This window comes from Bos grunniens, chromosome 8 (genome assembly GCF_055505025.1).
Source record: "Bos grunniens cultivar Pamir isolate PY7600 chromosome 8, Bosgru_T2T1.0, whole genome shotgun sequence".
Lineage (NCBI taxonomy): Eukaryota > Metazoa > Chordata > Mammalia > Artiodactyla > Bovidae > Bos > Bos grunniens.
Genome location: NC_141172.1, coordinates 75,330,980 through 75,343,385, shown reverse-complemented (window position 1 = coordinate 75,343,385; position 12,406 = coordinate 75,330,980). Strand labels below are relative to the sequence as shown.

General features: G+C 48.6%; 1 protein-coding gene across 3 annotated transcripts in view; it reads left to right on the top strand.

Moving 5' to 3' along the window:
- The window catches only part of KIF24 (kinesin family member 24), a 73,005-nt gene extending 60,636 nt beyond the window's left edge, over window positions 1-12,369 (top strand). For all 3 annotated transcript variants that reach the window (XM_086416639.1, XM_086416638.1, XM_086416641.1), the window contains 4 exons: window positions 1,658-1,767; window positions 6,777-9,023; window positions 10,207-10,300; window positions 11,050-12,369. In XM_086416639.1, coding sequence (XP_086272765.1) covers window positions 1,658-1,767; window positions 6,777-9,023; window positions 10,207-10,300; window positions 11,050-11,190 — 2,592 coding nt within the window. In that variant the 3' untranslated portion in view covers window positions 11,191-12,369. The remainder of the gene's footprint in view (window positions 1-1,657; window positions 1,768-6,776; window positions 9,024-10,206; window positions 10,301-11,049) is intronic.
- Window positions 12,370-12,406: the final 37 nt, after the last annotated feature.

Sequence of the window (12,406 nt, the reverse complement as noted above, 5' to 3'; positions counted from 1 at the left end):
GCTGTGAAGACAGTTACAGGGACCCCTGGTTCCCTTTTGCACCAAGACTGTGCACAGTAGAGCACAGACTAAGTAGGAGGCAGTCTAGGTGAGGCGCTCTGTATCCTGGGAGAAGTTTTCACTCTGTGCAGCTAGACCAACAGCTTCATGGGAACTGGGGCAGAACCCATGATAACATAGCTCCTAACTTATTAGAATTAGTCATCTGTGGGTTAGATGGTTTCTTCTCAAACATGACTACAACTGGGGCCTCAGGAAACCCTTCTTTTGGATGGTTAGTCCTGATTCTGACATTGGCTTTGTTATTTTTCAAAACATGTCCTCCACCCCCAGAAATTGTGTTCCTATTTAATTAAATCAGTAATTTCACACATAAATCCACTTACAGAATTATATGCCTTTTTCACGCAAACATAAGTTTTAGATCTTTCCAGGTACCTAAGTACGTATATCCATAATTAGTTTTTATGGTTTTATGCAGTTCATAATTTTTTTGTTACTTGTTTGTAGACTTAGAGATTTTCCAAATTTTACTATTATTATATTGTAATGAATATCCTGTGTATACTTTTTTTTTAAATCAGTTGAGCAATTGTCTCTTTAGGATAAAGTCTTTGAAGTGTGATTGCCAAACCAAAAGTAGGAACATTTTTTTACCAGGTTTTTAACATATTACCAAACTGCCCTCCCAAAGGCATGTACCAATTCACACTACATAGTACATGGGCAGCATAGCAGTGTACAGGAGCACCCTTTCCCTAGACCCTCACCAGAGCAGGTTCATGTGAGTCTTTCTTAATCTTCAGTTCAGTTCACTCGCTCAGTCGTGTCCGACTCTTTGCGACCCCATGAATCGCAGCACGCCAGGCCTCCCTGTCCATCACCAACTCCCGGAGTTCACTCAGACTCACGTCCATTGAGTCAGTGATGCCATCCAGCCATCTCATCCTCTGTCGTCCCCTTCTCCTGCCCCCAATCCCTCCCAGCATCAGTCTTTTCCAGTGAGTCAACTCTTCACATGAGGTGGCCAAAGTACTGGAGTTTCAGCTTTAGCATCATTCCTTCCAAAGAAATCCCAGGGCTGATCTCCTTCAGAATGGACTGGTTGCATCTCCTTGCAGTCCAAGGGACTCTCAAGAGTCTTCTCCAACACCACAGTTCAAAAGCATCAATTCTTTGGCGCTCAGCCTTCTTCACAGTCCAACTCTCACATCCATACATGACCACGGGAAAAACCATAGCCTTGACTAGACGGACCTTTGTTGGCAAAGTAATGTCTCTGCTTTTGTTAATCTTACAGGCCCCCAAATTTTAATTTTTTAATTTATTTATTACTTGACTGCACTGGATCTTAGTTGAGGTAACAAACTGAGTTGCAGCATACAAACCCTTAGTTGCAGCATGTGGGATCCAGTGGACCACCAGGGAAGTCCCCACAAATTTTAATTTTGTAAAATGGTTTCTCTGCATTTCTTTGATTAGTGGTGCAGTGAGTACCTGTTTTGTTTGTTTATTGATCATTCGTGTTTCTTCTTTTGTTAATTACCTTTTTGTAGAAGGTGGTAGGTATAAGTATGGCCCAGTGTCCTGAACACCGTAAGTAGTCAATATGCCCTTTGTTAGTTGATTTCACTGACCTGCCTTCTGTTTTGAACAGGTGCTGAAGGACTCTTTCATTGGCAATGCCAAAACCTGCATGATCGCCAACATCTCACCAAGCCATGTGGCCACTGAACACACTCTGAATACTTTGCGCTATGCTGACCGGTTAGTCCCCCTCAGGGTCAGAGTGGGGGGTGTGTGTGTGTGTGTGGAAGATGCACACACAAGGATCTGACCTTGAGCTCCCCGAACCTGTTCTTGGGATAATAATTCTACTGCCAGGGGAACGTGCAACTGGTCATGTGAAGAATGTGTTTTGGTAGGCCCTGTCATTTTACAAGTGTGAATGTGACAAGAGGAAGGTGACATGTTCCCTTGTTCAGGAGACAACTCCATCAGTGGCTCTTAAATAGCTAGCCAGAGATGAAATATTTCTCCAAGGTGGAAGGTTTCATGAGGTTTTCTTCCTGCCAGCCTCAGCCCTGATTGTTAGGGATTAGTTGCTCAGTCGTGTCCAACTCTTTCCGACCCTGTGGACTGTAGCCTACCAGGCTTCTCTGTCCATGGGATTCTTCAGGCAAGAATACTGGAGTGGGTTACCATTTCCTTCTCCAAGGGATCTTCCCGACCCAGGGATCGAACCCGGGTCTACCGCATTGGAGGCAGACGCTTTAACCTCTGAGCCACCAGGGAAGCCTAATTGTTAGGGATAGAGTACCTATTATTTGTCAAGGCAGAAGTACTCAGAGCTATGTAGGTCCAGAAGAGATCAACCTTGTTTTATGGAAGGAGAAACTGAGTCCCAGAAAAGTGCAGGAGCCTTAAAAGGGCTCACTGGGAGTTGGTGGCAGAACTAGTGCCTCTGACTGCCAAGTCAGGGCTCTAGTGACTTTGGTATCTGCCAGGGCCCCTCCCACTCTTACCCTGGGGTCATGTGTCTCCTACTCGTTTGACAGCGCTCTCATTACCATCCTTTCCTCTGGCTGCTTTGCTGCCTGGTCCTACCATACAACACCTCCTCTCAGTCTCTCAGAAGCTGTCTCCAAAGTTAACAGACTATTTGAGGGGAACCTGGTTTTCTTAAAATTGCTGTTGAAGAATCTTTCGTATCTGTGGCATTTTATGAAACTCACTGGGAAGGAAAGATAAGCTATCATTTAAGTTCCATGAGAACAGGAACCTTATCTTTTTCTCCACTGCATCTGTCCTGCCTAGACAGTACTTGGTACCTAGTAGGTGTGTTATTAATATTTGTGAATGAAAGGAGGCGCTCCCCCTGGGCATCAGGGCTTGAGTGATGTTCTCTGTGTACTTTATCTCATTCCAATTGGAGAGACCATTTACAAAGTGGCTACTAGAATGGACTCTAGAGTGAAACTGTCTGGGCCAGTGCCCTGCCTCTGCCACTAGCTAGCTGAGTGATCTTGGGCAAGTTTTCAACTTCTCTGGGCACATTAAGTTCCCTTAATGTGAACACGGATAATGACGGCACCTACCTCATGTAACAGTTACATGGATTCAGTGAGGTGACATGTGAGAAGGGCTTAGGGCCACACCTGGCACAGAATGAACACTCATTATATGTTAACTTCGACAACAATAGTAATATTATAGGCATATGCTCAGTCGTGTCTGACTCTTTGTGGTCCCTGGACTGTACAAGTTCCTGTCCATGGAATTTCCCAGAGAAGAATACAGGTATACTGTGGAGATCCTGCAGCTTTGGTTCAGACCACTGTGATAAATCACACTGAAGTCTCAGATTGGTTTCCCAGTACATGTAAAAATTATATTTACACTATACTATGGAGTTTATCATGTGTGCAGTAGCCATATGTTTTTAAAAAACAATGTACATACCTTAATTTAAAAATAATCTTGTTGGAAAAATGGCACTGATAGACTTGCTCTATGCAGAGTTGCTATGAACCTTCGGTTTGTTAAAAAAAAAAAAGCAAATGCCCTCTCCACAAAGCAAAATGCAGTAAAATGAAGTACACCTGTAATAGGTTCCCTAAATAAGTTTCCTCAAGGAGGATTCCTTATTGCATGGCTTCCTTAATGCCAGCATCCTAGCCCTGCTAGAAGATAAGTGAAGACTGAGATCAGCTAGAAGACGTGGGATGTCCAAAATTGTATCCCCCAAACGAGTATGGCTTCAAGTTCCTTCCCCGCATGTATCCATTACCCTGCTTCAACAGTTACTAACCCTAGGTCAGTCTTGTTTTTGTAAATCCCTCCCTGCATCACAGACATAAGAAGTGCTTGAAGTGAGAACATCATTAGGAGCAGAGAACAAAACATGCCCCTCAGCGCTTCAGTAAAGGAAGATGAAAGCAACCCTTTCTCAGAGGGGTTGTATTGAGTACAGTTGAGAAATTATTTAAAATAATTTTTGTTAAAAACTAGAAAAAGTATAATAGAAATAATCTCTTTCATTCAAAGGAGTCTGAAAAATTACTGAAAGTAAGTATGAAAGTCATTTGTTTTATATACTTAAATTAATTGTAGGTAACAATCTGTACATACATAAGATGAGAATGATTTTATTGCTTATTTGAAAATTTCCTCTGATTTAAAATTTTTCTCTCTTCACGTACTAAAAGAGTGTTGGTAAATAGTACAAAAATAAAGTTCTAGCTGGACCCCTAACAGGTTTATCAAAAAAGAGCTCAGTAACAAGAGTGATTTTGGAAAAAGGTAGAGTATACAGGACATACTTAGCATCAGTGACCAAATTACCTGTAAGATTTCTTCTGACACCCTCAGATTTCTAGAATTACTTCTATGACTCCTAGGAAGAAACTTTGGTGTTTCCCTTTTAACAAAACTAAAAGAGCTCAATTTTATAACAGGAGGTAATTTGGAACCAGGACAGGGGAGCCTGGTAGGCTGCAGTCCATGGGGTCGCTAGGAGTTGGATACAACTGAGCCATTTCACTTTCACTTTTCACTTCCATGCATTGGAGAAGGAAATGGCAACCCACTCCAGTGTTCTTGCTTGGAGAATCCCAGGGACGGGGGAGCCTGGTGGGCTGCCATCTACGGGGTCGCACGGAGTCCGACACGACTGAAGCAACTTAGCAGCAGCAGCAGCAGACTTGCCATGGCAACTCTCAACTCATTCCTTGTGTGTATGTCCTGCTGCAACACCTCAGCAAAGGCCCAAGAACACAATCAACATGACTTTCAGTTCAGTTCAGTCGCTCAGTCATGTCCGACTCTTTGCAACCCTATGAACTGCAGCACGCTAGGCCTCCCTGTCTGTCACTAACTCCCGGAGTTTACCCAAACTCTCGTCCATTGAGTCGGTGATGCCGTCCAACCATCTCATCCTCTCTCGTCCCCTTCTCCCATCTTCAATCTTTCCCAGCATCAGAGTCTTTTCCAGTGAGTCAGCTCTTCACATCAGGTGGCCAAAGTATTGGAGTTTCAGCTTTAACATCAGTCCTTCCAATGAACACCCAGGACTGATCTCCTTTAGGATGGACTGGTTGGATCTCCTTGCAGCCCAAGGGACTCTCAAGAGTCTTCTCCAACACCACAGTTCAAAAGCATCAATTCTTCTGCGCTCAGTTTTCTTTGGAAGTTCAACTCTCACATCCATACATGACTACTGGAAAAAGCATAGCCTTGACAAGACGGACCTTTGTTGGCAAAGTAATGTCTCTGCTTTTTAATATGCTGTCTAGATTGGTCATAACTTTCCTTCCAAGGAGTCAGCATCTTTTAATTTCATGGCTGCAGTCACCATCTGCAGTGATTTTGGAGCCCAGAAAAATAAAGTCTGACACTGTTTCCACCATTTCCCCATCTATTTGCCGTGAAGTGATGGGACCAGATGCCATGATCTTAGTTTTCTGAATGTTGAGCTTTAAGCCAACTTTTTCACTCTCCTCTTTCATTTTCATCAAGAGGCTCTTTAGTTCTTCACTTTCTGCCATAAGGGTGGTGTCATCTGCATATCTGAGGTTATTGACTTAGTGACTTAGTCATGACTTTAGTCCTGTCCTTTGTCTCTTTGCTCACTGTTATCTGCTTCCCTGCCTCTCAGACCTGAAAGGAAGTCAAGTCTCAGTGTCAGGTTTACTATCTTGGTTTTCAGAAATGGCCAGAGGGGTCATTTGGCTACTACTAAGTGGATTAAAACCAAAACAATGGAAAAGACATTTTCTGAGAGCTCCCAGGCAGAAGTACAACTCCCTCCATAAGGGATTTCAACACAGAATCTACAAGCAAGCCACTGCAGAGTCACATTTTACTTGATGTCTCCTTGTAAATCCAAATTCTTCCACTGCTTTTATTTTGTTTTAGGTATGACAGAGTGAGAGACTCTGATCTTGGCAACTCAATCCTAGCAGACTTAATTCTGGATTTTTCCATGTTCTCTAAAATTCCCTTGTAGAATAGAGCATGGCTCTCTTATTTCTCTATCTAGGGGCCAATTTTTGCCTCCCAGAGGACGTTTGGCAATGTCTGGAGACAATTTTGATTGTTGTGACAGGAAAGAAAGGTTGCTATGATCAAGGTAGAAGCCAAGGAAGTTGCTAAACATCCCGCAGGCACAAGACAGCTCCCCACAACAAAGAATGGTCTGAGCCCAGACACCGCTTAGTGCTGAGGTGGAAACCCTGGGGACAGACAGGTCGTTCCACCTTCATGGAATTAGCATAAGCCTACTTATTTCTGAGAGCTTTTGCTGCTTGAAGTGCCCAGCAGGTTGGAGGGAACTCATTTTTTCAGAGACACCTAAAAGGAGGTGGTTTGCAGGAAAAAAAGGCTCTGATTATGGAATAGTAGGTGAGGAGTAGACACATGGCTCCTGAATGGGCTGATCTTTAGGAAATGTAGTATGGGCCCTGCATGGACATAAGTTCTGAAACCAGCTCCTCTGGCCTGTCTCTCACATGGATCTGTGGTATTTCAAACACTCTCCTGATCATGGAATATTGGATGCATGCTAACATCCTCAGAGAAGACGCTGATCTTTGTTCAAGTAAAGCGACGTATTTCATGTTGAAATAGAATATCCACTTTATTCTTTCCTTTATTGTCTCCCAGATAAAAAAATAATTCCCAGTTCTTGTAATACTTTTTTTTGGTTTTTGTTTTCTCTGAAAGCTATAGGAAGGGAATTACAGGAATGTACATTAACATAAAATGGTCATTTACAGGGTCAAAGAACTAAAGAAAGGCATTAAATGTTGCACTCCAGCTAACAGTCGAAATCGAACATCTGGAAATTCTTCTAACGCTTCTCCAAAACGAATTCAGAGCTCTCCTGTGGCCTTGCCAGGGGACAAATATTCTCCCAAAAAAGTCAAGCTGGGGCTTCAGCAGCCTCTCACAGTGCCATCTGGCTCCATGAGAGGGAAGGCCCATCCTCTGGCTAGTCACCCAGCCAATATCCCTTTTGCTTCTGTACCTAAGGTTCCTGGCAGAGAGGGTGGCTCTCAAGGGAGTCCTCCCCGAGAGTGGGTCATTCAGACTAGCTCTAGCAAAGGAACCATGCTGTCTGGACATGTAGCCATAAAAAGGGCAGAAGAATCAGCTGCATTATGCTCTGAGAAAAACCCAATTGGCAACAAAACCCCCCTAGGCTGGGGAAGCAGGGCGCCAGGCCCGGGAGGGGACCTGGTCCGTGGTAAGCCGCCCTCCCGGTGCAAGAGAGTGCAGACTGTGCAGCCCGTGCAGAAGCAGCTTGTGTCTCGAGGCGAGCTCTCCTTTGGCAGCGTCCAGCGCTTAGTGGAGTACGGTCAGGGCAGCAAGGTGGGTGCGCTGAGCTGGCCTGCCTCTGAAGCTTGGACCAACAACATCCCTGTGCAGCAGGAGGCAAGGGAGGAGCATTTGCGCTTTTACCACCAGCAGTTCCAGCAGCCACCTCTCCTCCAGCAGAAGTTACAGTACCAACCCCTGGAAAGGTTTTTATGCCGGTCCCGGCCCCCAGAGGGACAGCTCCAGAGTGACATCCCTCCTCCCTTCCACCCTCATCGTGCTGAGAGTCAGGATGGAGCCCAAGTCCCCCAAGCCGAGGACCCTGATGACAGCGACTTCAGTGAAGATTCTTTTTCACACGCCTCCTGTCAAAGGACCACAAAGCAGGGAAAGAGCCCGGAGAACAGCGAAGGCTCGTTCTTCCTTCATCAGAGGGAGCAAGGTCCTGAGGAGCAGGTGGCTGAAAGGCAGCAGAGTCTGTTTTTCAGCCCAGATGGTGACGAGGAGGGTGTAACTAGAAGCTGGGTGTACTCCAGGGACCCCGCAGGCCACAGAAGGATAGCGCTCGATCACGGCCACAGCCCAGGTCAGGTGCCCTTGGACTGGAGTGGAGAGGAGGACTTAGACTCCTCAGGGCCTTCTCCCAGAGAAGACCTGGCAGGGAAGTCTTACTGCTCACAGGTAGACTCTGTATATGATCGGGAAAGGGGTGGCGGCCCTGCTTTTGACCTCAGACAGGAAGCCTTCAGAAGTGAGGTTCCTGGACAGGCCGAGGGCAGCTTGCCATCCCTGGAGGAAGATGGTTTCACTTGCTCACTATCCCACATCGCAGTTCCTGGATCCCCAGACCAGAAAGACACAGTGAGCACACCCCTGAGAGAAGTCAGTGAGGACAGCCCAATTCTGGAGACGAGAACAATGAAAAACAGTAACCCTTTCCAAGGAGACGACTCTAAAGGTGAATTAGGCACATGCTCCGAGTATGCTTCTGGACTGATGGCTCCACTCACCATGTCCCTCCTGGAGAGCCTGGATGATGGGGGGGCTCCTTCCTGGGAGCAGCCAGCCCAGGCTGGAACTGCGCATGGTCTCGTGGCAGTGGACACAGAGGGGCCAGCAATGGGCCACACAGTGTCATCGGGTGATCCAGAGGCAGTCCTGCCAACGTCTTCGGCAACCGAGCACCTGTGGCTCTCCTCATCTCCCCCCGACGACAAGCCTGGGGGCAGTCTTCCAGCTCTGTCCCCATCACCCATCCGTCAGCGCCCACCTGACGAGCTGCCCAGCGGGGAGGCTGACCCGGGGGAGGCCTGCCAGAGCAGAGGGACCACACTCTTCTTCCGGGGGCACCGTGATGCCAATGCTGAGACAGAGCTGGACGGCTCCCAGGGTTTCCTGGGAAAGCCCTTCCTCACCTTACATCCTGGAGGACCCCACGCTGGGCCTACACTCACCCCCCGAGCTGGAAATAGTGATGTGGCTGACCAGCCCAGGGCCCAGGAGAGAAAGCAGCCGACTGGGCCCAGTTGGCCGGAACTGGGTTTCTCCACAGACCCCATCACACTGTCTTGCTACAAAGAGGACATTGCATGGCTCAAACATAGGCCAATCCCAAGGTCCTTAGCAAGGCCAGGCTCTCCCCTGGCGGCCAGCTGCTCTCCCGAGACCGCCGGGACACTCCGTCAGCCTGCCCTAGGACATGCACAGTAAGTTGGACTCTCCTACCTAGACTCGGGCCCTCTGGCATCCCTACTCCCATGCCAGCTTATTGTTCTGTCCTGGGAATAGCTACGGTTGGCTCAGAGACAGGCTGTTTGTCCACCTTTTCAAGGGAGCCTGCCTAGATGCATCTGACATGAGCAGTAGGAGTAAAATGTATTGGAGCAGGCCTGCCAGGGAGGATGGGCCCTCAGCCTGGGAAAGCTAGATGTGAGGGAGAGAAGGGAAGATCTGATCCCGTGACCAAGCCTGAGACCCGAGATGAGACCAGAATCCTCTTCATTCTGGTGGGTATGTATTCCTGGAAGTGCTGTCCCAGGACACAGCAGCAGCAGCCTGTGCCCCCAGAGCCACAGCATTCTAGGCACCTTCCAGGATGGCAAAGGTGGGAAACCGGCTGCTGACTGTGCTGCTGTCCCCAGAGGAGGCTGGATGGTGCAGCAGAATGACACAGCCTTGGAGGAGGTGAAAGGAGCGAGGGTCGAGGGCTAGAGGCGCAGGAGGGCAGGGTGGTGACAGATGCTTCTCTGTGAGGCCGCAGCCCTCCACTCTGGCTCCTGATTCCCAGGGCCAGCTGTCTGCCTGCTCACTGGGGCTTGGCCTGGGCCTTGGGCAAAGAGAAGGGCATGCAGGGATGTCCAGGGCAGGAGCCCACCTAGAGCCAAAGGACAATCATGCTGTTGTGTGGTCTCTACCCATCAGGGGGGTGTGACAGAAGGCAGATCCTCCAGCCTCTAGCCCAGACCCCCTTGCTCTGGTCCCTGAACTCCCCACAGAGGAGAAATGCCCACAGGCTAGGTGGCAGGCTCTACCTTGTGCCACGTGCCAGCTGCAGTGGCACAGCCTTTAGCTTCTGTGCAGGGAAGCTGTGAGCAGCTCCTGCGGAGGAGAAGCAGCATCCAGCCCTGTCTCAGTGAACCCGGGAGGCCCTAGGGGGCAGCTCCCAAAGCCACTGTCTCTTCCCAGTACCTCATAACTACTCCCTAGTCCCTTGACAAGCCCTGAAAAGAACGGGTGAAGAGGCAGGAGATGGTGGGGAGCTCGTTCCCATCAAAGCCTCGACCTCTTTGGAAAGAAGCAGCTCCTGGCCTAGAAATGAGGCTCAGTTCCAAAAAGCTGCCCATGAGAGATGGGAGGCCCAAGGCTCACAGCATCCCCTCTGCTTCCCAGGCAGGTGGTCATCCAAGCACACCAGGAACAGCTGGATGAAATGGCTGAGTTGGGCTTCAAGGAGGAGACCCTGATGAGCCAGCTGGCTCCTACTGTAAGTGGTCTTGGCTGGAGCCTCCAGGGCTCTTGGGACTTAGCCTGCAGCTAGTTTGACATTATTTAGTCACTAAGTCATGTCTGACTCTTTGGCAGCCCCATGGACTGTTGCCTACCAGGCTCCTCTGTCCATGGAATTCTCCAGGTAAGAATACTGGAGTTAAGTTGCCATTTCCTTCTCCAGGGGATCGTCCCGACCCAGGGACTGAACCCACGTCTCCTGAATTGGCAGGCCTGTTCTTTACCACGGAGCCACCAGGGAAGTCCAGCTAGTTAGATAGTCATCCCTGTTTCCTGCAGTGTGTTCAGAAAGGCTCTGCTGCCACACTGTAGCTTTGTGGAGGCTTTGAGCCTTCTCTTGCCACTCCTCTGAGCTGGCTTGAGGGGCGCGAGGACAGGTGGGAGATGGTGTGACACTCCGCATTCCCAGGTCAGTGTTTCCAGCCTCTCTCCTTGCCATTCTGCCTTCCTAGTGGCTTGTTGGAGGCCCCTCCCTGTGATCGTAACAGTGACTTGCCTTATGCAGACCAGAGGTACTTCTACAAAAACACCCTTTTGCCCTGCAGATACCTCTCTCTGTAGAGAAGTGGGCCCACCCTATGCCATGGTGACTATCCTTCAGGTTTTCCAACTGGAGGAAGGGCCTGGGCTCTGAAATCCTCCTGCAAGAGAAGGGATTAGAAAAGCAGATATGACAGAGGGCCAGTAACAGCAGAAGCTCCGTTTGACCTTTGTTTCCTTTCTCAGGATTTTGAAGGTTTTGTGATCCAGCTAGATGAAATCATGGTTCTGAAGTCCAAGTGCATCCAGAGTCTGAGGAGCCAGCTACAGCTATACCTGGCCTGCCACAAGCCAGCTGCAAGCCCCGAGAGGACAGCGGTGTCTTAGAGTGGAGTTGGTATGGGGTGGCTGGGCTCTCAAGAGCTGGAGGGGCCTCCACCAGGTCCCCCTGCAGATCTCGGCACCCACTCCCTTGTCCCACCCATGCTGGTCTCTCCCTCACCGCTCATGGCCTGGGCTGGTGAGCTCCTCTCTCAGAGCGAGCATCTGTCCAGTTCCAAGCACAGGGGCTTCTGCCGGGAAGGACAGATGAGCCTGAACAACTTCTAATAGGTCTCTCCCTTTTCTTTGGGGTTGAAGATTTGCATTACTGACCCTTTGTGGAAACACAGTTGGGGCTAATAACCCTGTAGATGTTTCTGAATTTGGGGGTCTGAGGATGGGGGGGCCGGGCTGGTCAGCGGTAACTTATAGATTGGAGGTCGCAAGCTAGGGGAGAGAACATGCTGAGCCTAGAGGTTTTACCAGCCGGATTCTGTGCCTTCCTCCAGGACTACTTGGTCAAAAACTATAAACGCTGGTGCTAGTGGGTGGGGGCTGGGTGAGATCTGCCCCACCAGCCCTCGGGAGGTTAGCTTCTGAAAATGTAAAATGAATAAACCGTAACTCAATGTCTTTAACAGGAGCAGATGTGGGACAGGTCTTTTGCTTCCAGTTCCCCTCCCTCCCTGCAACCCAGTATTTAGACGGAAGAGGGCGCTCGCACCACTGCATTCTTTTCCAATCTCTGCCTTTTGCTGAGACCATCTGCCTGCATCATATTCCTAAGTGCTATCTGTGAGTCCTCACTCACCGCACTCCCCGACAGAATAGCCGAATGGCTGGAGTATCTCAGGCAAGTCCATCTCCTAGCCTCACCTTTATCCAGGGTCGCCCTGGCCATCTGCTCGCCCTTTCAGTGGCCTGTGTTCAGTGCCTTGGCAGTAAGTGCTCTGGCCAGTGAGACTCGAAAGCAGTTTTACACACATACATGCACCCCTTCATGTGAGTTGTTTGCTGTGTATCTTTTTAGCAGAAAGAAGCTTAAGAAATACCAGGTACCCATACAATTTGGAAGTGTCACACACAAAAAGACTGGCTTCCCTTCTTCCTGTGACCTTGACCTCTCCCTCAACTTCCTAACACTTATTAATTTATGAAACTGTTTTTCTCAGCGCAGTTTTGTTTTGTGTGTCCATTGGATTACAAACTTTATTAAAAAATACAAAACATGAAAAAAAAAAGAAACACCAGGTAGTCAATTACTTACCAAGGCCACCTTGGA